The sequence below is a fragment of the Peromyscus leucopus genome, chromosome 7 (assembly GCF_004664715.2).
Source record: "Peromyscus leucopus breed LL Stock chromosome 7, UCI_PerLeu_2.1, whole genome shotgun sequence".
In the NCBI taxonomy this organism is placed as follows: domain Eukaryota; kingdom Metazoa; phylum Chordata; class Mammalia; order Rodentia; family Cricetidae; genus Peromyscus; species Peromyscus leucopus.
Window position 1 is genome coordinate 10,195,589 of NC_051069.1, and position 27,418 is coordinate 10,223,006.

At 49.3% G+C, this 27,418-nt stretch overlaps 1 protein-coding gene and 1 non-coding gene across 2 annotated transcripts in view; one reads left to right on the forward strand and one right to left on the reverse strand.

Annotated features, from left to right (window-relative positions):
• Positions 1–3,988, reverse strand: part of Itga11 (integrin subunit alpha 11) — a 101,340-nt gene extending 97,352 nt beyond the window's left edge. The window contains exon 1 of the mRNA XM_028867101.2: positions 3,825–3,988. Coding sequence (XP_028722934.1) covers positions 3,825–3,876 — 52 coding nt within the window. The 5' untranslated portion in view covers positions 3,877–3,988. The remainder of the gene's footprint in view (positions 1–3,824) is intronic.
• Positions 3,989–26,225: 22,237 nt separating this feature from the next.
• On the forward strand, positions 26,226–26,330 carry LOC114692098. The gene has a single exon (XR_003734343.1). It is a non-coding gene; the product is annotated as a U6 spliceosomal RNA (small nuclear RNA).
• Positions 26,331–27,418: the final 1,088 nt, after the last annotated feature.

Consider the following 27,418-nt stretch of genomic DNA (forward strand, 5'->3'; position numbering starts at 1 on the left):
GATAACAGGCATGGTGGTCCATGGTTTTTTGTTTGTTTGTTTTTAACATGAGTTCTGGGGGATTGAACTCAGGTCCTCAGACTTGCATGGCAAGCATTTACTGATGGAGCCTCTTTCCAGTTCTCAGATGTGATTTTTGACGGTGACGATCTCTTCTCTTTACAGCTACCCTGCAATGATCAACTCTGACTCCAAAAAGAACTTGAAGTTTGCGGAGACACAGTAATACCCCAAATTGGTCATTGTGGAGAGGAAAGAGAGTTCCTCAAATTCCCCAAGTGAACTCCCGTCCACACAGCAAGAGCCAAGCCAATCAGCCCAGAACATAGTTTTAGTCTAAGCAACAGGGACAGGACACTGGGGCAGTGTATGGGGATGGGGGGGTGGTGGGGGAAATGAATGCAGGGCAGGAGGAGCAAGTTTCTACTCCTGGAGGGGAGAGAGCATGATTCAGAGAGGGCAAGTGGGAGCGGGAGCTGAGTGAGCTCCTTGAAGGTCCCCAGTCCTGTGTGGCTGGAACCCATGAGAAGGCCGTGGTTTGCATCTCCTCTTTGAGGGGTGGGGGGACACAGGTATGGTAGCTAAGCAGAAAGAGAGGGAAACTCAGCCTTATTTCCTTGGGAACTCAAGACTCAGCTTGTGGTGACTGAGGGGCTTGGACAAGGGCAGGCAATGTGATCAGCAGCAGCAGCTCAGTCTCAGCCCTTCCGAGCTAACTAGCAGCTAGCATTCCAGCTAGTTTTCCTGTTGAGGGGGACCTCCACCCTCAAGGACACCCCAGAGAGGTACTGGTCCTTCTCCTGCCAACACTGAAGAACTACCTGCACCAAGATCAAATCGATTTTAGGACAGCTTCAGTGCCAAAATATTAAGTTGTTCAGATTGTTCTGGGACCAAGACTTAGGACCAGGTCCTTGCCGGAGGAGTGGTGAGTCTTGCTTTCTTTAGCGTCCTGGCACATAAGTCTCTGAGTCTCCCGTATACCTCCCTAGACTTCTCCCGTGGACTTGAGCTTGAGAGGGATGTTCTGAGCAACTTTAGATCCTTAATGATTAGACCCTTGACCTATGATGTGGCTGCTGGAGAGGAAGATGGCTTAGTATGGCGGCACTCACCAAACTCTGGGTAAACTGCTTATTCTGTCTTTGCAACAACTTTACAAATTCTGGTACTATGCCTGCCTTGTAGAAGAGGAAGCTGAGGCACAGGTAGTAATTTGGCAGGGGCAGTAAGGCCTAACTGCAGAATCCAGGTCAATTCCAGACAGCAAGACTCTGGGGCTTTCATTCCCACACTGCCTGATCTTGCCTGATCCGGGGGCCTCCCATCGGACCCATATGACTCACTGATAAGGGGTCAAAGTCGATTCTGCCCTAGGGTCACGGAAATGCCCAATGACCCCTCAAACCCTTCCAGTACACAGAGTCCAGACTAGTCGGGCACTTTTATGGTTTTAAAATGGAAACTGGTGTTGTGGCGTGCATTTGCAAACCCAGGGCTGGGGGTGTGGAGATGGGCAGACGTCTGGGCCTCATCAACCAGCTAGCTCAGCCAGCTTGGCAAGTCCCAGGTCAGTGAGAGACAGTCTCAGGTGGGTAGTACTGGATGATGCCAGGGACAACATCTGACGTTGTTCTAAGGCCTCTACACTTAACTGTACATACATATAAGCACCCATACACCCTAACACACACACACACACACACACACACACACACACACACACACACACACACCACACACCACACACACACACTTGAGCACCCACACACACACTTGAGCACCCACACACAAATTGTCACCCTTTTGTTCTTTAGTGCCTAGAAATATAAACAGTGTCATTTTAAGTCCCATTCACTCTATGCTTTGTGGGGACCCATTCCTTTTCTAGGAAGCCTCCCTTTACTTATCTGGTGGACACGGAATCTCTCCTGCCTGAACTCACATGCAGACCCTAGTTCCTCTGCTCTGTTCACTCCCTCACACCTCTGCTTACTCTCTTAGTTCTTGCTTTACCCTTCGCCACAGCAGGGCCCAGCCCGCAGGGGCACCACGTGAGCTCTACTTTCTTCTTGCAAGCCAATGCCCTTCTAGCATTGACTGATATGTTTAATGAATTCCATATTCCAAACCCCAAACTGACCAGACATAACACAGAAGTGGGTTTCTCCATATAAAGGGAGCAATGAGTCACAAATCCTGTCTTGAGAGGTCTCTTAACACCCCCATCCCTCACTGCCCCGCCCCCTTCTGTTGCGCCAATATTAACAGTTACTGATGGAGCCCCACTGTGCGCCCAGCCTCAGTCCACCAGACAGCTTCCACAACTCAGAACTCTGCCTCCATTGTCCCCACAAGAAACACTTCCAAGAGGTCACAAAGTCTGTATAGAGTTAGATTCCAGACTCATGCTCTTAGCTTTGGGGTGTTTGTACGTCCCTATTTACTGGGGACACCTGTCTGGAGCCACCCAGAAGCTTTCGCGTCCTTCCTGTGGCTGGATCACTAGTGACTGCAGACAGTTCTTCTCCTAAGTGCACCCCCAGTGGGCTTCTATCCCTGGAGCTTTCTAGAAGCTGCTGCTCTGGCAGCAACGCTTTCCCCGCCCCTCCCCCAACCCCCAACCATGTAGGAATGTTTGTTTCCAACTGTGTCCCTGGGGTCAGAAGGAAACCCAGCTTGTTTCAAGGGGCTTTTCATCTGCAGGCGCTCCCAGAAGCAGCAAAGGACAGGAGGACACACTTGGATCCCCAGACTGGGATAACCGACCGCAGCTTAGAGAGAGCCACCCGACTGGGTGGGGGTGGGTCTCCACTTGTACTCCCCCCAGGGCACCTGTCCAGCTCCACCACCTCCGTTCCCTCCTATAGGTTTTAGCTAGGACCAGAGCCACTCAGAAAGAACACCAAGGCCGGCAGCCAGTACCCGGCCGGTCGGTTCCTTAGGCTCTGGCTCTGGCCGGATTCTGCCACGCTGTGAAGGGGCCAGGAAAACTTTCGCTAGCGGCAGGCTGGCTGAAGCTGCGCTGGGCACCGACAGTGCGGAGGCCTGAGCCGGGGTACCCCAGGCTTAGAGCCCAAAGGCTTGCCTTTCTTCCCTTCCCGCGGGTGCCGAGGTTCCCGCTGCGCCCCCACACCTGGAGCACATTAAGTGGTGGCGGGCGTTTCAGTGACAGCGGCTTCCCCCCGAAATGCTGAATAATTGCATAATTCCGAGCGCGAGCTGGGGACACTGCTCTTGTCGAGGATCTTTCCCACCGGTCCTGGGCTGAGGGATTGTGCCCGCTGCCTGAGATCCGGCTGAAGAGGGCTTGCCAACGCCTAGCGGCTAAACTGGAGGGACTCAAGGTCTTTTAGGGTTCCTAGTTCTCCGGGCCGCCACAGTCTGGCTCTCCAGACTTTGGGATGCTCCGCCTCGGGTGGCAGGAGAGCTGTCGGGTCACACTCGCTTGGCGCGATCTGTCCCCTTCCCCAGCTGGGGCCTTGGACCCTGGCAATGGAGGGATGCCCGAGTGGCCCGGTGGACACATGGGAACTTGTTCCCACAGCTGCATCGGGGGGCACCTAAGGTACTCGGTTGTTCCAGCAGCTCAAGTCGCTTCTTCTTGTCCCAAACACACCAAAGTCCTAGAAAGACTTTCCTCGGCACAACTCCCTCCTTTGCTATCTTGGCGGGACAGTTTCACTGCAGCGGGTTCCGGCAGACCTGTGTCCCCAAGTAGTGCCAGGGGAGGCGCGTCTCATCTTTCTCCTCACAGCTGGAGCAGAGGTCCTGGAGGACCAGGGAACTCCCGGAAGCAAAGGGAGGCGAGGGGGGAAACGTACCTGGCCAGAGGCTGAGTGTCCAGGCCACCAGGAGGCCCCTAGGCAGGTTCATGGCCCGCGACGCGGCGGCGGGTGTCGCGATGGTCGCGGGGCTGCGAGCCAGAGCGACAAGCCACGGTCGGTGCGCGGCGTCCGGAGCCTGCCTGCACTGCTCCCGGGCTCCTGCTCCCTGACAGCGGGCGCAGAGGAAGTGGGAGGGCTCTGGCGGCGGGGAGGGGCGCAGACACGCGGCGGCCCTGGCTCCAGGCCAGTCTGGGCCCCTCTGCCACCTGGGCCAGCAGCAGGCTGCTGCCCCGACGCCCTCCATGTCCCCCCACCCAGCCCCATCTAGGCTCAGGATCATAGTAGATGATGATGGTTCCTGGAAGCCAGCCACCTTGCCAGTGCCGCACCTGCCCGTCCTCCATCCCCAACCAAATCAGGGTCTGCCCAGGAAAAGTGAGTTATGGTGTCCATTTTCTAGGCAAAGAGCTGCATAAAGACCATTGGGAACCTAAGATGACCCGGGGCCACTCTGTGACAGGTCTCTTTTGGACAAGTTGGATGGATTCCCCCTCCTCAAACCATTTTGACACACTCCTTTGTCTCCCTGTTTCCTGGGCTTAAAATGTCAAGGCCCCCTGGGCGGTGGTGGCTCACCGCATACTAGAGGCAGAGGCAGGCGGATCTCTGTGAGTTCGAGGTCAGCCTGGTTTATATCGCGAGATCCAAGACAGGCACCAAAACTACACGGAGAAACCCTGTCTCGAAAAAACAAAAACAAACTAACAAACAAAAATGGCAAGGCCACAGTGCTTCTTGGGACCCTGGAACAAATGCAGACTGCCTCCAACTTTCACTGTCCCAGCCTCATACCTAAACAATTCCAAAGTGTCCAGGAGGACCAGGGACCACGTTTGGTGGTCCACAAAGCATCTCTTTGGGACCCCGACACTACTCCCTAGTCACTGTAATCATGGACAGTCAACTTCAATGCACATTTATTGCCCGAGCTTCTAATCAGGTTTTGGGTCACAGTCTGCGCATGTGGAGGCTGGTCTTCTCAGCAAGGAGGAGCCGAGGAAGCCAGCAGGGTAGCCAGTATGGGCAGAAGCTAGAGTAGAGAGAACCTTCCCAAGGCCCCATGTGGATCTGCAGACACGTGCTCTTTCTACTTGTCTTCACTGAATTTCACACACACACACACACACACACACACACACACACACACACACACACACACAAACAACAAAACCCTAAATGACAATTAATGTATTTGTTTGCTCTCTCTCTTCTCTCTCTCTGTCTCTCTCTCTCTCATATCTTGATTTGTGAGGGCACTTAGCCACACCCACACCCCCTCACAACTCCATACCTCCACATCTCTACACCCTGCCTTCATGGGCAGAAGAGGTTAGTGGATGGATGGACAGATATGAGTGCAAAGGATGTGGAGGAGCAGAGAGGGAGGGTGTCAGGGAGAGATGAGAAGGGTTCCCAGAAGAGTGGGACGTTCAGGGAGGGTCCTCGAGGAAAAGTTGCATGTTGAGAAAGTCCACCATTTGCAAAGGCTGAGGAAGCTGTTTTCATCCTGGGGGAGGAGAGAGAGAGAGAGAGAGAGAGAGAGAGAGAGAGAGAGAGAGAGAGAGAGAGAGAGAGAGAGAGAGAAGAAGAAGAGAGAGAAGAAGAAGAAGAAGAAGAAGAAGAAGAAGAAGAAGAAGAAGAAGAAGAAGAAGAAGAAGAAGAGAGGAGAGGAAGGAGGGGAGAAGAGGAGGCACAGTCTTAGGGTGAAACAAGAATCAGTGTTCTCAGCCTCAGAGCCAAGTTTCAGAAAAGGATGCTATGATAAAGGGATAGGCTTTCTTGCTGTTCTAAAAGAGCCTACAGATCAAAAGAACCAACTTTTCTCTCTGCCCTTTCCTCCCTCTATGTCCTCTGTCAGGAGAGGAGAAAAGCTGGGGCAGGCATGGCCTGGAGGAAGGAGGCTCAGCCTTGGGATGAGGCTGACATGGGATGGCCTGACAGGGAAACACTGGGTGCCTGCTGGTAACAGTTTGACCCTTGAAGCGTCTGGTTTAATGTTTAGGCAATCATTATTAAATGTCATTTAACAATCTTTTCAGTTTGCTCTGTGGTACTGGAACTGAACCCAGGGTCTCAGGCATGCTAAACAAGTGGTCTGCCACAGAGCAGCATCTCCAACCCTTCACTATGAAACTTTATTTTTGTATATGTGTGTGCACATTTTGTGTGTGTGTGTGTACACACACATGTGCAGGCCAAAAGGTAACTTCGGGGGAATCTTCCTTGATCTAGCTCCACTTTTATTTAAGAAATTATGTGTATGTGTGTCTATGTGGGTATGGGTAGGCAAGTTCAGGTGCCCATGGAGACCAGAGGCATTGGAGCCCTGAAGCTGTGATGGTTGTGAGTCACCTGACATGAATGCTGGGAACTGAACTCATGTCCTCCAGAAGAGCAGTAGGTACTCTTAACTGCTGAGGGACCATCTCTCCAGCCCCTCTCCACTATACTTTTTTGAGATAGGCTCTCTCATTGAACCTGGAACTCACCAATTAGGCTAGACTGGCCGGCCAGCCAGCTCCCAGGATCTTCCTATCTCTGCCTTTCAGGTGCTGAGATCACAGATGTGCTCTGCCGTGCCAGCTTTTATGTTCATGCCGGGGATCTGAACTAAGTCTTCATGCTTGTGTGGCAGACTCTTCACAGACTGAGCCATCTCCACAGCCCATTAAGCGGGATGAAGGGCTTTATGGGAGCTGGGCTTTGAGCTGATTAACCAACTCTTTACACGGACAATGCTCATTTCCATCTGTAGTTGTGATGGAAACGCATGCCATGCAGTCTACCATATAGTTCAACTATATTTGAATAGTCACAGGATTGTGTCACCATGACCACTAATTTCACAATGCTGTCATCATCCCCCAAAGAAACCCTGCACCCATGAGCCACTAATTCCTTCACCCCAGGCCTGGCAACCGCTAACCTTTCTGACTCTGTGGATCTGCATGTTCTGGACATTTCATGTAAACGGACTCATCCAGAATGCGGCCTCTCTGCCTGCCTTCTCCCATTTCGTAATGTCTCTAACATTCACGTGTGACGTCGCGGTGCCCACATTTCATTTCTTTTTGCCATAAACGGCATTCCATTGGATGGTGGTACCACGGTGTTTATCCATTCTGCAGGTGATGCTTTGGGGTGTTTTCCACTTTGGGTTAGCGTGAGGAATGCTGCTGCAGACATCTGGGGACAAGTTTTCATCTGAACGTACATCCCCACTTCTCTGGGTAACATATAGCCACACATGGTGTGACAACAGGGCCAGGCTTAGGTGGTCCCGTGAGCCTGGCTGTGTAATAGACCATGCCGTCTGGGTTTGTGTAAGGATGCCCTGTGACGCTGGCACAGAAGTGACGAGGCCCAGCTGTGCATTTCCGCCACTGTGGCCCTGTCCTTAAGTGATGCATGGCTGCGCTTAGGAGTAGCATTGCTGAGTCACAGAGTAACTTGATATACGATCACTGAGGAACTCCCAAACTGTTTCTCACAGTCTCTGTGCCATTTTGTGTCCCCACCAGCCACCGATAACTGCTATAGGTGGTGTTTTCCTCTTTTGAAATCCACCTCACAACAGTGACCTTATTTTTGTAAAGACATTACATAGGTGAAGGTTATTTCAGTTGCAAGGGATAGAAACTCAATACCCACTGAAAGAAGCAGAAAAGCAGTGTGAAAATCCTCGTGCAAGAAAGTAAAACACTGGACTAGCTGCAGGCACTGGCTAGCTGCAGGCACTGTCTAGCTGCAGGCACTGGACTAGCTGCAGGCACCTGGCTAGCTGCAGGCACCGGCTAGCTGCAGGCACTGACTAGCTGCAGGCACTGGGCTAGCTGCAGGCACCAGGCTAGCTGCAGGCACTGACTAGCTGCAGGCACTGCTGCAGCACGCTAGCTGCAGGCACTGGCTAGCTGCAGGCACTGGCTAGCTGCAGGCACGGGCTAGCTGCAGGCACTGACTAGCTGCAGGCACTGGCTAGCTGCAGGCACTGGCTAGCTGCAGGCACTGACTAGCTGCAGGCACTGACTAGCTGCAGGCACCGGGCTAGCTGCAGGCACTGCAGCTGGAGCTAGCTGCAGGCACTGGCTAGCTGCAGGCACTGGCTAGCTGCAGGCACTGGCTAGCTGCAGGCACTGTACTAGCTGCAGGCACTGGACTAGCTGCAGGCACGGGCTAGCTGCAGGCACTGCTAGCTGCAGCACTGGCTAGCTGCAGGCACTGGCTAGCTGCAGGCACCAGGCTAGCTGCAGGCACCAGGCTAGCTGCAGGCACCAGGCTAGCTGCAGGCACTGGCTGGCTGCAGGCACTGGACTAGCTGCAGGCACTGGGCTAGCTGCAGGCACTGGCTGCTGAGGCTGGGCTGCAGGCACTGGGCTGGCTGCAGGCACTGGGCTGGCTGCAGGCACTGGGCTGCTGCAGGCACTGGGCTGGCTGCAGGCACTGGCTAGCGGGAGGATGGCAGGATCAAGAGATCAAACAAAGGCCCCACTTCCCTTACTTAGTTTTGTTTCATCCTGGTCTCCTTTCCCACAGTGACGTTTTCTCCACCCTTCTACAAAGATGGCAGGCAGTTTTCCAAACTTTGTCTTCATCGGTTCTAAAGAGTCAGAAACAATCCTCCATCTAGACCCAGCAGAGAAGCCCAGGGCTTGGACTCACACCCTCCAGTGCACAAATCACAGTGTCTGGAGGACATGATATTATGGCTAGCCCAGTCTGGGACACACACCCATCCCTGGGGACTTGGGAGGAGAGGGTACAATGAATGACAGACAGTTCTGCTAAGACCACGTATTATGGGACAGGAGTTCCCTAAGGAACCAGGAAAAGGGGGTGGGGGGTTCTAAGGCCTGCTGGACACACAGCCCATAATTGCCAAAGCCACTGCAAAGATCTCTGCTCCAAGCAGCAGCAGGACAGTCGCTCAAGTCCCCACAGCACCCACAAGCAGCTCTGAGAAGGGAGCTCAGGGATGCTGTCAGCAGGTTCAGAACTTGTCACATCTCTTCCAGAGGGAGGAGGTAGGCATTCCACACCAGGACTGCAGGAGCCTGGGCGCCTGCAGGGAGGTCCCATGGGTGGCGTCTCTAAGGAAGAATCTGTAGTGGGCAGGGACCTATGGTGGGGGCTTGGGTTCTCTAGGACTGTTAAGTTCTTCTTCCAGGGAAGTCTTGGGGTAGCCTGGTCTGCCTTTGCTTTGGTGAGGTGCCTTACACCTTTCTACTCTTTGTCTGCCTTGTCACCTCTGGGACAGTGATCAGCTGTCCTGGTTTCTTTGGACTGAGGAATTTCCCAGGTTGCTGGGCGTTCAGAGTCAAAATTGGGAAGATGGCAGGGCGTGATGGTTGGGAGCCAGAGAGGCAAGGGAGCTGTCAATTTGAAGTCAGAGACCCTGTTACTCTCTCTCTCTCTCTCTCTCTCTCTCTCTCTTCTCTCTCTCTCTCTCCTCCCTCTCTCTCTCTCTCTCTCTCTCTCTCTCTCTCTCTCTCTCACACACACACACACACACACACACACACACACACACACACACCGTCACTCATCTACTTCACTTGCTCCAGAACTTTCTCTGGCTCTTCTCCAAGTCTCTGTCCCAAACCCTCCTGGTTACTTTTCTCCAGGCCCCCTCCTCAGTTCCAGGGCCCCCCAGTACAGCCAGTCTCCATATAGGCTGGGAGACCCCTTGGAGGCCCTTCCTGGCTTCCAAGCCTCTTTCTGTAATCCAGTCACCTTTAGCAGATGGGGCTCCTGTCCCTGGACCATCAGTTTGTGTTTGTGTTTAGGGAAGGCAGCGTCTGTTTTGTTTTTAAAAAATAAACTTGAACAAACTTACAGTTCCTGGAATACTCATCTTAGTTTAAAAAAAAAAAATGAAAAGAAAAAAAAAAAAAAACCCGATAAATTCTGAAGCCCTCCACACCCAGAAAGAAAAAAAAAAAAAAAAAAAGCCACACTACATTTGTTAGCTGCAGTTTGGTGACATGCCACTACTCTGGGCTAATATTTGTACAGTGAGAGTTGACTACATTTCTTAGGCACAGATAGTCCTAGGGGGCTCCCCCTGTTTTCCGTTCCTCTACCCAGGTCTCATCACTAACAACAAAGTGAGCAGGACTAACGTGGAAGATAGACACGTGCCCCGGCAGAGCATGTCACCCAGCTGCTTTCTGCTTCAAAGTCTATTCGGAGCTGTGGGGCCAGGTGGGCGCCAGCACCCTCCATAAACCTGCCCTGGACCCCCAGTGGTACTCCCCCGGCTGAGGGCAATGGCTAAGCCCTGTACACAGTCTATACTGAACCAGGGAGTTATTTCGAGATCTCCATTTCTCAAGCCACAAATATGTTCAGCATTTGCAGGAAAGATATCAAAGGCAAGAGTTATGTCCCAAGCACAAACAAGACACGCAGGGCAGAGGAAGCAAGGCAAAGGCCATGGAGAACACAGATGGCCTGAAAACCCCTCAGGTGCAGATCAGCATCCCGAGACGCTGCTTTTCTCTCTCATTCTTATGAACGTTTAAAATGTATTCTTTGTCTCTTCCCTACACATAACCCAATATACCTTGTTCATAGACACTCCAAACCCTCCTTGCATTCACCTCAGACTCTCCCCCATGCTTCCCCTCTCACCTTCATGTCCTCGTATTTTGTTAATAATCCGCGGAGTGAGTCCTATCAGTAATGCCTGTGTGTGCACGGCGTGTAGGGTCTCTCACCACTGGAGCATGGACGACCTATCAGTGGCCACACCCCCAAAGGAAAGACTCTCCTTTCTCCAGAAACCGTCAATTTTCAATACCTCTCCAGCTAGGCATGGGGCCTCTTGAGCACCCTCACCCCAATCTAGAATGCTGACTGGCTTGATAATTTTTTCCAGGGGTTAGGGGGACGAGTTCAAGACATTGTTTCTCTGTCTAGCCCAGGCTGTCCTAGAACTCTCTCTGTAGACCAGGCTGGTTTCAAACTCAGAGATCCATCTGCCTCTGCCTCTGCCTCCCGAGCGCTGGGATTAAAGGTGTGCGCACCAGCACGCATGGCCAGACTGGCTTGATCAGGTTTGTTGCAGGTAACCATAGCTGCTGTGACTGCATGAGTGAAAAAGCCATGTCATGTCCAGAAGACAGCATTAGACAGCGCCCTCCCCATCCTCTGGCTCTTACCTTCTTTCTGCCTCCTTTTCTATTATGTTCCCAGAGCCTTGGAAGAGGGTCGATACAGATGTCCTGTTTAGGGCAGAGCACTGACGAGACTTCCATGAACAAAAACTTTGATGTGCATTATGGTGGTGCATGCCTGTCAGCCTAGCACTTGGGAGGTAGAGGCAGCAGGACCCCGGCATATTCTTCGGCTACTTAGAGAGTTTGCGGCCATCCCAGGGTACATGAAACCCTGTCTCAAAAATAAACAAGGAGAAAGAATCACTTCAGAAAGACCACCATGGCAACACTAACACAGTGTAGAGCTAACCTCGACAGACAGCTTACCATGGACTAAATACTGTTCATACCCCATGTTCATTTTCTTAGGGAGGTCTTCAAGACTTCCACACTGGAGGTGGATGAACTGAGGTGTCTCTCAGGAAGCAGCCGTGAAAGGTGGGGTCTGTCTGAGCATGCAAAGACAAAGATGGACTTAGCAAGGACATTCAGAAAGCAGCAGGGCATCAATATGATGTGGGCAGAGAAAAGAATTCCCATGATGCACAGGGTTCAAGGCCAGGGCACAGTATGGCTAGAGATTAGCAGCTGAGCCATCCTCTAAATGTATTTACTGAGCACCATGCTGAGATGCAGCAGCAAACCAGATGTGGTTTCCGGCTCCCTCAAAGTCCCAAATCCAGGAAAAGAGACAAACGTGGACAGTAATGGCCAAAACAACAGCCACGTTGACTGGCTACTTGTTGATCTAGGCACTCCTCTCAGTTCCCTTTGTCATGGTTCTTCTATGAAGTTTCTAGTGTCACTTCTACATAGGAAGATCTTGAGACCGATTAGTACAGGCACAGAACTTGGAACAGGCAGGGCCAGGATTTGAACCTGGTCCCACCTGACTCCAGCTTCCGAGCTCCCAGCTTCTAAGCTTTATTGCTTTCCTGGCACAGGATGGGCAGTGGGACTTCGATGAGGACTGTGCCAGGAGTGTAAATATAGAGCTGGGAGTGTGTGGAGAAGTCAGGGAGGGTAGTCACAGGGAGTGGGCCTTGCAGTTGGGAGGAGTGGACATTCCAAGCAGGAGAAACTATACTAGTGTATACAACATACTAGAGTTTGCAAAACCACAAAGACCTAGCGTGCTAGGGTGGGGAGATGGGGAGGCTGGGGATGTGGCTCCGTTGGTAGAGTGATTGCCTAGCGTGCACAAGGCCCGGAGTTCAATCTGTAGCACTGCGTAAAGCCAGTTGTTTTATTTTACTGGGGGTGGGAGGTGGGGGTAAGGGTGGGGTGGGGAGGTGGGTGGGGGGAGGGGGTGCGCACAGACCTGTGATCCCAGCACTTGGGAGGTGGAGGCAGGAGGATCAGGAGTTCAAGGGTGTCCTCAACTATAAGTAAAGGACGAGAGCTGTCTGAGCTATTTGAGACCCTGTCTCAAAACAAAACAAATACAATGCGTGCCATATGGGATAAAAGCAGTTAAGGGTGGCAGATGTGTGGGAACAGGACAAAGCCCTCTAGGGTCAGTTCCCTCTTGCCTCCTGATGGAGTCCCTTGTGAGTGGCTTCTTTAGTCTCAAGCTTATGTCTTAGCAGAGGAGGACTATTCAGGTGTGCCTCATGTGTGGGTCTCAGGAGGCATGATCAGAACACACACACATACACGTGAATGTGTGCGTGCACACACACAGACAGACACACACACACCACACCACACTAGGAATTACACTGCTTGTGTCCAGCACAGTTCAAAGCCACATCACAGCTGAGAAGTCACTCCTCAGGGAGTCTTTCAGGCATCTTCACAGCAGCTTCGTGTATTCCTCAGGATGGCACTGAGGCATGTGATCTTTCTCCCACGTTCAGCTGCTGCCTGGTGGTTATGACTCGTGGGAACCGTGTCTAAAGTGCCAGGGACAGAGCCTCTAAAGGACATTATTGGGCTACACAAAAGGTCGCAAAAAAACTTTTACAGTTTCACAATTTAAAACCAAATTCGAAGTAGGCAAATCTTAGACTTTTGAGGAAGGGTTACTAAAGAGATAAGCACAGTGACATCACTCCAGGCCAAGTTACAGGGGACTTTCGGTGCTATGGTGACAAATGTGGTCTTTATTTCATGGACAGTGAAAAAGTTTAGAGACCTGGAGAGATGGCTCAGCAGCTAAGAGTCTTTACTGCTCTTACAGAAGACCTGAGCTTGGTTCCCAGCACCCAAGACGAACAGCTCACAACCACCCATAACTCCAGCTCTAAGGGATCTGATGCCCTCTTCTGGCCTCCGAGGACACCGGCACGCATGGCCACACACAATTTTTAAACATAGCATTTTAAAAGGCTTTCAAAAGTGAGCAGGGAGGAGACGGGAGAGCAATGCACCTTTGTTGTTATTTATTTTTGCTCTTTTTGGGGGTCTGACACCTAGCTCACAAATAAATTACACACGGAGGCTTATTTTTACTTATAAATGCCTGGCCTTAGCTTGGCTTGTTTCTCTCCAACTTTCCTTAACTTAAATTATCCCATCTACCTTTTGCCTCTGGGCTTTTTCCTCTTCTCTTACTTCTGTAAATCTTACTCTTACTCTGTGGTTTGCTGTGTAGCTGGGTGGCTGGCCCCTGGAGTCCTCCTCCTTCTCTGGTACTTCTTCTTTTCCTCTCACATTTCTCCCTCTATATATTTTCTCTGCCTGCCAGCCCCACCTATCCTTTCTCCTGCCTTGCTATTAGCTGTCCAGTTCTTTATTAGACCATTAGGTGTTTTGGACAGGCACAGTAACACAGCTTCATAGAGTTAAACAAATGCAACATAAACAAAAGTAACACACATTAAAATAAGATTCTACAAGATACCCTTGATGAGTCAGGAGGAGATTCACTGCTAATGGGCTATCTCAGGCACTGCTCTCACTTCTGGGTTGTTGAGTGCTCTGTGGACGTTGCTCAAACTTTTGTAAAGATGGCATCTTCCTCCTACCTGGGCTCTACTTACTATAAGGTCCTGCACCCCTGCATGCAGCCTGAGTTCTGCCTTCAAGGCCCTGAGAAACCAGGCTTCCTCTTGTTTTTCTTTGATTTCCTACCTCACTCTCAAATAAACCCTGGGAAGCACACCCTGGCACACCCCAGAATGTGAACAGCAGGACCAACAGCCATGGCTGACGCTCACTGACCGGGGACCAGGGGCTGCAGGACTTCATTCACCCCCTCTGCCTGAAAGGAATGCATGTCCCCTCTTAGAACTCTGCTCCCATGAGTGCTGGATCCTGTGATCTTTATCTCCAGTTTGGAGCTCTGTCTGCCAGCTGTGAATGACGGGTAATTAATGGGAGCAAACTTCAGTCAATGACCAAGGGGAATTGCAGGATGAGAGGCCCAGACTCACACTCTCTTAAAAGATGACTCCGAGGAGTGCTTTGCGGCGTCTTCCAGGGGAGCCAGTGTGTCATGCCCTACAGTCCTACAGTGGTATCCTCCTGTGGTCACACCCTGGGTTGCCTTCCTTCCCTATTCCAACATTACCTTGCTGTTCCCAGAGAAAACTACGAACACTCAACCTTTGACTTGCAGGATAACTCAGCCTAAGGCCAGTGGTTTATAGAGGTGAAGCAGCTTGTCTCAGGCGTCACAGATAGAAAGTGGCAGAGGCAAGATTTGAACCCAGGGATGAGTGCAGCATTGATGGTGTGTCTCCCATCCATTCCTATCACACTGCCTTCGGACCCACTCACATCTGGGCAAATGCCTAGAATGTTGAGGAATGCTGGACATCCTGCCCTTTGAGAGTCCAGCTCTGGACCCTGAAGATCACACACACACACACACACACACACACACACACACACTCACTCACTCACACTCTGAAACCATTATCAGTCACTTAACTCACAGTGTGAACATACTTGTTACATCCTTTTCTTCTCCAAGATCCCTGAGCAGAGTAGAGACACCTTAACAGGGATTTGGGAGGTATTAAGATGCAGGAGCCCCTGGCCAGGAAGAGAAGCAGATCCATGCAGGTACAACTGAAAATGTCACAAAAGTCAGCAGGTTCTGCCTGTCCATTAGCTGAGAGCCAGCCTGGCCACTCTCTGAACTGGTGCTGTCAACCTGGGAGGATGTCAAGAGGTCATTCAACCTCCTCAGCTGCATAGCTAATCTTGGAAGAGGAGACTCAAGGTAAATACAGACACAGACAAACCACGAAAAACATTCGTGACTGCAGGCCCAGTAACAAAAGCTACTATCTGATTTCCACCGCCAGCCAGACTTCCTGGCTAACTTCCCTAAACTCAGCCTCCAGAAGAGAAGAAAGAGGCTGCTCCTCATCTACCTGTATCTCTGCCACAGGATTGCCTAATCCCTGAGGAGCCAGTGCCTGTCAGGCTGGGGCAGCCACCCATCGGAGCCTACTTAAAGTTAGCTGGTTCTCCGTTTGCTTCTGCAAGGGTGGTGTCCAACTGTCCTGTGAAGGTCGATCCAGATTGCTCCAGCTGCTGCTGCTCATCTCAAGCATGCAGCAGAAATAAACATCCCCCAAGCAATCTGCAGCTGGGACCAGAGGCCAAGCGGTGGTGGCTGGAGGTTTGCTGAACGGGATGTTACAGTTGATATTGGAGTAACAAATGCTTCTGTGAATATTCTTTCTCCCTTTTGGGTGTTAGTGAGAAAAAGATGGGGGCCAATGTTGGGCCATAGGTCCCTAGAGAACGTCCCGTTCAGTAAAGGCCAAATCCTAAGCATGTCAAGGAAGATTGCTATAAGGGAAATGGAAACAGTTACCCTTGGTCTCGATGGAGCCTTTGAAACAGGCTCAGCCGGTGACTGGAGCTTCTGCGGTTGCTGTGGGGTGATACCGTAGGAATCTATTGATGGTCAGCCTTAAAGGGTCTAGAATAGCCTCTGGGCATGTCCATGAGGGGGCTCTTGATGGGTTTAACTGAGATGGAAAAACCATCCTAAATGTTGGTGGCACCATTCCATGACTGGGGACCATAGTTTCCTTTCTGCTGCTTTGACAAAAACACCTTGACAAAAAGCAACTTAGGGGAGAAAAGGTTCATTTTAGCTCACGATTCCAAGTTGTAGTCCACCATAGCAGGGAAGCCAAGGTGGTAGAAACTTAAAACAGCAGGTCACAACTCATCCAAAACCAGGAACAGAGAGAAATGAATGCATACATATCTCACGCTTCAGCTCACTCTCTCCACTGTTATACAGTGCAGCACCCAGATCTAGGGAATGGTGCTGCTCACAGTGGGCTGAGTCTGCCTACAACATTTAATATAACACAGACAATCTCCCACAGACTAACTTGATCCAGACAATCCTTCATTGAGACTTTCTTCCCAGGGTCTAGACCAGTGGTTCTCAACCTATAGGTAGTGACCCCTTTAGGGGTCAGACAACCCTTTCACAAGGATTGCATATCAGATACCCTGCAATCAGATGTTTACATTACAATTCACAATAGTAGTAAAATTCCAGTTATGAATTAGCAACGAAAATAATTTTATGGTTGGGGGTCCCCACAACATGAGGAGCTGTATTAAGGGTCACAGCATGAGGACGGTTGAGAACCACTGGTCTAGGTTCTATCAAGTAGACATAACCATCACTGCTGAGGTCCTGGGGTGCATTAAAAAAGAGAAGGCAAGCCGAGCAGCAGCCCATATGGGTCTCCGCTTCCTGACCGTGGGTGCCATGTGACCAGCTGCCTCACACTCCTGCTTTGAAGGACAGTGCCCTCAAACTGCGATCCAGGATAAACTCCTTCCTGAAGCGGCCTCTGTCAGAAAGTTTGCACCAGTAAGTTGTAAAGTAACTAATGCAGGGTCTCCAGGAGCTTGGGCCCTGGGGTCAGAGAAACCCCCTCAACAGCTGGAGGACTTCTTGTTTATAAGCAGCGGTCCACCGTCTGTCCAGTGAAAAGGACTCAGCACCAAGTTCTTACAGAGTGCTGCCCGGGTATCAGGCAGAGTGCTAAACTGAGCATTTGACCCATTTTAGTTTTTATTGATAGCAATAAAATAACAATGCCATTTCCCAAAATATTATTTTCAAATCATTATTGATAATATTTTACTATTATAAGCACAGCTCTGTGAAGCTGGCACTATCTTCAACTCCCATCTTATAGATGAGAAACTGAGGCTCAAATGGTCCTTGCCTGGGACTCCTGGCTGGTGCTATATGGAGCCTGGAGGTACTCTTAGGCAAACTGGCTGTTAGCCTTTTATTCCCCCCTTTTCTTTAGATTTATTTACTTGTTTATTTTACGTATGTGGGCACTTTGTCTACATGTACATAAGCACACCAGAAGATGGCATCAGGTAAGTGTGAGCTGCCGTGTGGATGCTGGGAGTTGAACTCAGTGAGTGCTCTTAACCACTGAGCCATCTCTCCAGCCCATGGCTGGGTTACTCTTGACTACTATATACTACGGCCTCTCTGCAACTGCCGTGAGCAACACACGAAATGTGGCCTAGCCAGGGCTGGGCTTGGTGCCCACTCCGTGGCAAACCCTCAATAAATGTTAGCTTTTATTATTAACAGCACACGAAGCAACATAAAGCAGACTAGTCAAGCTTCCCGCCTCGTTTGAGATTCTTAATGACGCCTGACGTTTGTTTAGTTGTGTCTGGGATTCAAAAGGCTCTCCCAAGCGTGTGCCCTGTAATCCTCCCTGAAGTCCATGAAGGCAGCAGATGGCTTCGAAGGCAGGAGAAGGTCAGTGGCCGCCGGCAGAAGGTCATTCCACCATCCAGCAAGTCTTTATTGACATCCCAGAGCCTGTGTGGGCTGAAAAGATGCTCAAGGCCCACCAGCATGTGACTTACAGTATGGCTAACTCAGAGTGTATTTACACAGACATTTCAACACTCAGCTGTCTAGACTGTGATACAACTCAGTAGCTGTTCAGACGACTTGCATGCAGAAGCGATTGGCAGGGACCACCACAAAGGCACACATCACATTCTCACAAAGTCACCCACATATAAAGAATAAAACTCACTAATCAGGTGTCAGATAATAAAACCTAACATTTGAACAGCTGTTTCTAGCTCACCAACAGCTGCAATTTCACTTCAACCTTGTGATACCCAATTTTTTTTAACGTTACTAAGAGATTAATACTAATGACACCTACCGTATTCTAGCCAGAATTCCTGACTTCCTTTTGTTTTTTTCCAAGCTCCACATCTGGACCCCTCTTACACTCTCCTCTATACATCTGTGATGGTTGATTTTAGGTGTCAACTTGACTGAGTTAAAGGATTCTCAGATAGTTTGTAAATAATTATTCCTGGGAAGAATGCCTGGTCTCAAGTCTCAGCCCCTGGTGCTTACCAGTTCTGTGACTTTGGGCAAGTTAATGAAGCTCTTAGTATTTCAGAAGCCATATCTAGTAAGTGGGAGCAGCTGCTTCCTGTGCCTCCTGCGAAGATGAAAGGCGCTAACATATGTACCGTGTTTGGAAGAGTGCCTTGCATGAAGTAACCAATGCTTGTTTATAGGAACTGCAAATACTGTATAGTTGTAGCCTACACACATTGCGGAAATGTATCTCTCCTTAGAGTTTGCTTTATAGATTTATTTTTAAGGCTAAATTGTCAGGTGCATACAAAGTTAGTATTGTCCTACTTTCTCGGTGACTATAATTTTAAATTAATTCCTTAGCAATGCTTTTTGTCTTGAAATGTATTTATCCCGTATAGTTTTACTGCTTTTCCCAGGTTAGTGCTTGCATGGACTTTCATTTTCCATCCTTGGCTCTCAGTCTTTTTTAGCTTTGTGTTTTAGACATCCTCGTGTAAGTGTACAGAGTTGTTTTAAAATTCAATCTGTTGAACTTGCTTTTAAATTGATGTGTGTATTACTTTTCTGTTACTGTGATAAAATACTGTAACCAAAAGCAACTGAAACATGAAAGTATTTATTTTGGATTACAGTTACAGAAGGCTAACGGTTCATCCTGTAGGGAAGGTCCAGCAGCAAGCCCCGGAAACAGGGAGCTGAGGGATAACACCCCGACTGCAAAGAGGAAGAATGGAGGAAGGGACAGGGCAGGGAGTGGGAAGGTGAGGCTCTAACCTCAAAGCCCACCCCTTAATGATGTACTTCCTCCAGCAGGGTTCCTCCATAAACAGCTGGGGACCAAGTGTTCCGATATATGAACCTGTAGGGAACGTTCCTCAATCAAACCACCTCAATGTACTTAGTTATTCGGGTTTAAACCCAACCATGGCAACAATGAAATTGAATCTACTGTGTTAGTATTATCCCCTTTCTCACCTCCTTGTTTCTTTTGGAGTGGATACTTTGTGATCGTTCTGTTTCCTCTTCTGTTAGGTTAGAAGCAGTAAACTCATTTGCTATTCTTTAATGGTCCCTAGAGATCCCGCCATGTATATTTGCTCTGTGAAACTCCAATAATGAGAAGCACTTTTAGCTTTTTCTCAGACAATTCTTCAAGACATTTGTGTTGCATTTATTACACTTACTGTGTGATGCAAGTAAGAAGGATGTGTTTTATTTTGAAGTGTGTGTGTGTGTGTGTGTGTGTGTGCACATCTTTGTCTGTGGAGGGTATGGGAACACAAGTGCAGGTGTCTATGGGGCAGAAGAGGGCACCAGATCCCCCGGAGTCATAGGAGGTTGTGAACTGTTATGTGGGGGTGCAGGGAATCACACTTCAGGCCCCCGAAAGAGCAGCACAGACTCTTGATCGCTGAGCTCTCATTCGACTTTTTATTTGCAGCCGGTCAGTTTTTAAACTCATCCACATAGTCCCCCCTTTTAATGGCTTTTCCAATCTTTTGATTTTCCAGATGGGGTCACATTCCATTTGTTGGGAGAGTGCCATTCAAGCCAGACCTACTGTTGCCTGTAAGACCAATGACTTAGGACACCGAGGCAGGGGAATCACAAATTCAAGATCTGCTTGGGTTTACAAGTGAGTTCAAGGTTAGCCTGGGCAACTTAGTACTACCCTCTCTCAAAATGAAAAATGAAGGGGGGAAATGGATAGAAGGGCCTGGGCATAGAACTCAATGGTAGGACATTGCTTAGAATGGGAAAGGTTTAGTGTTTCTAAGTACTGGAAGAGACAAAAGAGAGAGGAAACCATTTGATATTTCCTTTATGATTGGATTTTTTTTTTTTTTTTTTTTTTTTTTTTTTTTTTTTGAGAAAGGGTTTCTCCGTGTAGTTTTGGTGCCTGTCCTAGAAATCACTCTGTAGCCCAGGCTGGGCTTGAACTCACAGACATCCTGCCTCTGCCTCCCAAGTGTTGGGATTAAAGGTGTGCACCACTGCCACGTGGCTTGGATGGGTGCTTTACCTGCATCTGTGTATACGCACTGCTTGCATGTGTGGTGACACAGAGGCCAGAAGAAGATGTTGGATTTCCTGGAACTGGAGTCACAGGCATTTGTGAGCTGTCATGTGGGTGCTGGGAATCAAATCTGGGTTGTCTGCAAGAACAGCAAGTGCTCTTTAACCACTGAGCCACCTCTCCATCCTCTCGCTTTCCTTCTGAAAGGCTGTTTTTTGTGGCATAGAATCCTAGGTTGGCACTGTTCTTTTCCCTCTGAGTGCACTGAAGCTACTCACCAGCTCCTGATTCTTGTTATTTCTGGTAGGAGCCCCCCTTCTGTCTGTCTGTCTGTTTGTCTGTCTGCCTGTCTGCCTGTCTGCCTGTCTGCCTGCCTGTCTGTCTCTGTCTCTGTCTCTGTCTTTGTCTCTCTCTCCTGTCTCTTGAAACTACTCACCAGCTCCTGATTCTTGTTATTTCTGGTAGGAGCCCCCCTTTTGTCTGTCTGTCTGTCTGTCTGTCTGTGTCTGTCTGTCTCTGTCTCTGTCTCTCTCTCTCACACACACACGTACATGCACATTTGTATGGCAGAGGACAATCTTGGGTGTCAGTCCTTGTCTCCCATCTTGTTTGAAGCAGGAGCACTTGTTCAAAGCTACAAATGCCAGGCTAGCTGGCCCACGAGCTTTTGGGGACTCTCCTATGGTGAGCTGGGATCACAGACACACCATTGCCTGCAGCTTTATTTGGGTCCAGGACTCTGCGCTCGGATCTCCACACTTGCATGGCAAGCACTTTGCCAGCTGAGCCATCTCCCTAGTCTCCAAAAACATTCTTTAAATTCTACATTTTTTGGCATTTCATTTTTTTTAGTTTTAATAATTTCTATTGATTTTTTTATTTCTTTGCTAAAATTGTAATTCTGATTCTTTTCCATCACAGCAAACCTTTTAAAGTCCAAGTTGATAAACTGGAATCTTAGGGTCTTTTTTTCTATGGTATGTTGTTTCTTCTAGTCTTCGTACACATAAGTCATTATAACCGAAAACTGTGAGAATAGATTGAAGACTTGAACTTAACTCTGTGGAGAGGATTGTCTGTTACTGGATTCCAGAGGTCATTCGGACCACTTGACATGTTAATTATGCAACAAGGCCTTGAAGTCTCTTGGGTACCTAGGTGTCTTCTAGGTAGGCCAGGGCCAGGGTCTATGTGAGACCTGGCTTTCCAAGAGTTCTTTTTTTGTGTGTGTGTGTGCTTGGAATAGCCTTCAGGGTTTGGAAGATCTTCATCACAAACCACAAACCATGACATTTTCCTCTATACAAACATCACAGAATGTTTCCTAGTCTCTCAGCCACCTCTTTGGACATGCAAGTTTCTCTGGGGCCAGGGTAGGCACCCATGCTCCTGGCTTCCTGGAAGTTCTTTCCTCTTTCAAATCTCAGTCAGCCAAGTTTTTTATTTTCCTACCTTGACAGTTTTCCATACTTTCAAACTGGCTTTTTGGGAAAGTGTTTTGCCCAGTTTTTCAAATTCTCCTCAGAGGGAGAATTCATCTAGATCACTCAAGCTGTCAAAACTGGAAACATGATCCAAAATATGATCATGTTGTTTCCTCATGGTGACCCTTTATAGCTCATAAAACTTACCAAGAATCTACTAGAATTTCCTATTTCAGTTAAACCACTTCTGGGACAGTCATTCTGTTCATTCATATCCAAATAATAATTTGAGGAGTAGAATATTTTCTTACCTATTCAAGAAATACTTATCGACACGTGCTGTGTCTTAGGAACTAGTGTAGGCAAAGTGGGTATCCTCACTTCTTTCACAAAGAGTAGAACAATAGGCTGGGTGTGGTGGTGCACACCTTAAACCCAGCACTTGGGAGGCAAGGGCAGGCAGAGTTCTGTGAGTTCTAGGCCAGCCTGGTCTGCACAGTAAGTTTCAGGTCAGCCGGGGCACATACTGAAACCTTTTCTCAAGAGGAGAGAACAGGGATGGAGACACAAAGTGTCTTACTTTTTAAAAAGCTGCTCTCAAGTGTGATGAGAGACGGAGAGGAAAATTGTTTGAGAACAATCGATTGCGACAGGAAGGTGAGGGGGGGATGCCAAGCACTGCATTCACCGCGCTGCTTTGTCTGCAAGAACCAGAAAATTAAGCCTAAATGGATTTCAATAATGACTGAATGCATCATCCATCACACAACAAGAAGCCCAGAGGCCTCTCACAGGGCCATCACGTCTCTTGCTTCTCATTGTTCTTGGGTTGATTCAAGATGGCAGCTGAAGTCCTATTTGTTCCGTGTAACCATGCCACCTTGGGATGGAAAAGGCTGCCCAGAACCCCCAACACACCTTTCCACTCTTTTCTCTGGTCAGAACTGGGATCGATGCTCCCTTCGGCTCCAGTCACAACTGAGGAAACACAATTGCTGTGAGGAAGGCTCAGCAGTTAAGTGCACACATTGCTCATACTGTTGCAGAGGACCTAGGTTTAGTTCCCAGTACCCACATCAGGGGTCTCACACCCACCTACAACCCCAGCTCCAGGAGATCTGACACCTTCTGACTGCCATGGGCGACTGCACTCATGTGCACAAAACTATACACATATGTAATTAAAAATAAGACAAATCTTAAAAAAAAAAAGAATCCCCCAATTGTCAGGATGGGTTAGGCTGATTGTGACCTGATCCTGTGGGATGCTAATTCCTCCTCAAAAATGGGGGGCTTGGGCAAAGGGGTCGGGGAGGAAGAGGAGGAGGAAGAAGCTGAATTGGGTTCAGGAAGACAGTAGTGTCCACTGGTGGAAGAGGTGAGACCGCACCAAAGGGCAGCCGTCAGGTCCATGATCCCCAGAGTTTTCACATCGGCGTTCTCCACTCCGACCCTGGGAACCGGCAGGAAAAAGCCAGCATGACGGTACACATGCTAACCACGCAGACTTTAAGAGAGCCTGGTGATGCAGATCCTGGCGCTCTCCTTTCACAATGACAAAACCGGGGTCACAGAGTGATAAGGAGCCCATGGAGGAGCACGCGGTTGCTGGAGCCTGAAGTTAACCCAAAGTTGATTTCGACTTCTGTGATACACTGTTTTGGGGGAGGTTGCCATTATTCTGATCTTTTGGAAGAGGAAATTGAAGTTCAGAAACATGATGTTCATTCACCTGTTTATTAATTTCCCAGAAAACTCACCTTTCCTAACCCAGGGGCCACACTAGACTCCAGGAAGGTGTGACCTTTGACCTTATGGTGTAAGCAGACAAGTAGGATGGTAAGTATTGAATGTGTATGGCGTGGAAGGAATGACAGCAGGTTCTGCCACTGGGTGTTTAAATCAGTAGCAGGCCAGACGCTCACAGCTGTGTGACATTAGGTGAATCCCTGTCTTATCAGCCCCTCTTTATCCTTTGGGTATGGGGAGAGCTGAGCATGGCACACCCAGATGACATCAGGTCATGGTTTCACAGTCTGGAGGAGGAAGCTCCTACTTTGCAAGAGCATATAGATGCATTTGGAACAGGGAGAGTGTTGGTTTGAAAGAAAATGGCCCCCAAAGGGAGTGGCACTATTAGGAGGTGTGGCCTTGTTGGGGGAAGTGTGTCACTGTGGAGGCGGGCTTTGAGGTCTCTTTTCCTCAAGCTTCACTCAGTTCGACAACCAATCAAATTCCTGCCGCCTGCTTATCAAGATGTAAGGACCCTCCACTCCAGCGCCATGTCTGCCTGAACACCGCCATGATTCCTGCCATGATGATAATGGACTGAACTTCTGAACTAACTGTAAACGAGCCACCCCAATTAAATGTTTTCTTTGTAAGAGTTGCCATGGTCATGGAGTCTCGTCACAGCAATAAAAAACCTAAGACAGTGAGCGGGGCTGTGTGATTTGTAGTATCGAGGGGATGCGGTCCCTCTAGGATGAGGTGCCACAGGAGGGTGGGAATGACTTGTTTGAATATTTCTGTGGCTGAGCACAGAACTGAACGTTGCTGTTCTGGGATAAACAGAAACTTGAGCTAACCTGTCTGACTTAGGGGACTCCGCCTCAGGAACAGAATGGGAGGGCAGTTTGCAGTGAGGCCATTTAGCAACTTCCTGATGTCACCCATGTTAAGGCAGCATATAGCACCGAGCTTGAACTTCAGGTCTGATACTACATCACTGGCTCCTTTTTAAAATATTATTTAGGGACCTGGGGAGACAGCTTAGTGGTTAAGAGTGCTTGTTCTTACAGAAGACCTGGGTTTAGTTCCCAGCACTCACACCAAGGTCTCACAACTACCCATAACTCCAGTTCTAGGCAATTCAATGATGTCCTCTTCTGGCTTCCCTGAGCACTTATATATGTGGTGCACAGTCAAAGTAAATCTTCAAAAATCACACACACACACACACACACACACACACACACACACACACTCTCACAATCTTGCTTTGGTATGCAGCCTTGGCCAGCCTGGAACTTGCTATGTAGACTAGCCTGGCCTCAATTCACAGAGATCTGTCCCACTCTGCCTCCTGTGAACTGGGATTATAGGCAGATGCCACTATGCCTGGCCCCTTATGTTTCTTGAGATAAGATCTCATATAGTAAGCTGGAGAGTTGTGGAAAATACCTTTAATCCCAGCACTTGGGAGGCAGAGGCAGGCAGATCTCTGTGAGTTTGAGACCAGTCTGATCTACAAAGCAAGTTCCAGGACAGCCAGGACTGTTACACAAAGAAACCATGCCTCAAAAAAAAAAAAAAAAAAAAAAAAAAAAAAAAAAAAAAAAAAAAAAAAAAAAACTCATATGGCCTAGGTTGGCCCCACATTCACTATGAAGCAGAAAATGATCTTGAATTTCCCAGCCTCCAGTCTCCACCTCCCAAGTGCTGGGATCACGGGTGTGTATCACCACACTTGGGTTTACACAGTGCTGGGGTTAGAACCCAGGGCTTTGTGCATGCTGGGTAAGCACTTTACCAACTGAGCTTCAGCCTCAGACTCACCGAGGGTTCTGCACCTTAGTAACATCTGTAAAATAGGAACAGCGGTACCTGATTCATTGGCTGTTTGTGAGTTTTAAAGGATGTGATGTGAGTTAATAGTTTATCATGAGGTTACCAACTGCCAAGCACAGGGCTGTGTGACTTGTATAGTGTTACGCTGCTGCAAGCAGAGAGCTCAAATGGTGTTCATCCTTTATTCCGGGTACAGGAAGCTGCCCGAAACCTTAAACAGGTCTTTTACGTGATAAGTACTGGTCTGGTCATCTGTCGGTCTAATGCGATTGCATCCACCCCCTTAGTTGTTCACACATTCAACGTGTTTTGAGGGCCCACTGTGAGATTGGCGCTGGCACAGTGAGATGGTCTTTTAGAAGCTCATAGTCTGGCTTGGAGGCGTGCCTTGAGTACTGTGTGCGCTACATCTTTGGAAGTCAGTGTCTTGGGTGACGTGTGGGACAGCCTGGAGGTGAGAGATGGATTGCAAAGGACTGAGCGTGTTCTCCGATGAAGCTCACTGGACTAGCTTCAGTCCCACCACCACACTTTGGGCTGATGACCCCTTTGCCCCGCAGTAGAAGGAGCTCTTCCATTAAGATCCCTAACAAATGTCAGGCTTTGAGCTGACATAAAATATGTCTTGAGCACAAGGAACTCTGGGCCCTAAGCTGTGGCTGTCCCTTGCTGGTGTGTGACCTCAGGCATGTCACCTTCCCTCCTTGTGCCTCAGCCTCTTAGGGTAATGAAGGGTGGGCTCTGTGGTCCTGAAGCCTCCTTTTACCTAGGGCTGGAGGCCGTGACTCCAAGGATCCACAGCCGTTCCTTGTATGGGGTTTCCCTTCCCTTCCCTCCTCTCCATGAAACTGCTGCACAGTGCTTGCTTTGGCAGCACACGCAAAAAATTAGAATAATACAGAGTAGATGAGGATGGCCCCGGTGCAAGATAACACGCAAGCTCTTGAACTGTTCCATATTTTAAAAATAATAAATAAAAGGAACCTCCTCCCTACACAGCCGCGCGTCCTCTCTAATACACAGTGCGCTGCTGGGCAGGGACCGACTCTCTCAGAAAATTGCTCCCAGGAGGAAAATGAAGAGAGACAACAGCAACCAAAACACAAAAGCAGTCAAAACAGAAGGCCGCTGCTTGCCGCTCCTCTGTGGCTGAAGCAGGCGCATTGGGCCAGCTTGGCTTTTTCCTGAGGAAGACTCATCTTTCAGTTAGCTGTGCCATGGCCTGGAGGTTCCATATTTCCCAATTCTGTGTTTGGAATACTCTCTCTCCACAATATTTCAGAAAGAAGAGCCAACTTTGCAGTTTTCTCCAAATCTGCTTATTGCCCGGGGATCTGGGAGGGGCCGAGACGGGATGAGAAGATGGAAACCCAGCTGGACCCCATACTTTCCATGCTGGGCAGCTTCCCAACCACAGCGGCAGAGGGAGGATGGAGAGGAGGACCCGGGGCACCTGCCTCCAGCGACGGGCTGTGTAACAGGATAGAAGAGTGGAGGGCACCTTCCCACCGCTCTCTGGTTCCCTGTGTCTGGAGTCTGGCTCTGGTCAGAGTGTCAAAGGGGCAATGGTGTGTGGATGCCGCCTCACCCTCCCAGCCTGGGCTCTTTCTTCTCTCTGTGGGGAAAACCGGTTCTTTCTTTCTTTTGTATATTTTTTTTTATTCTTCTCTCATATATTATATCCTGATTACAGTTTTCCCCTCCCTCCTCTCCCCCCAGCCTCTCCTCCCCACCTCCTCTCTCTCCAAGATCTATCCCCCACACCCCATCTCCCTTTAGAAAATAGCAAGCCTCCCAGGGACATCAACCAAGCATGATATAATATGCTACCATAACACCAGGCACATGCCATCCTATCAAGGCTGGAAGAGGTGACCCAGTAGGAGGAAAGGGCCCCACAAGCAGACAAAAGAGACAGCCCTCACCCCCACTGTTAGGAGTCCCACAAAAACACCAAGCTACTCAGCCATTACATATATGGACAGGACCTAGGTCAGACAGGTTCCCTGATCTCCGTGAGCCCTCATGAGTCCCAGTCAGTGGATTCTGTG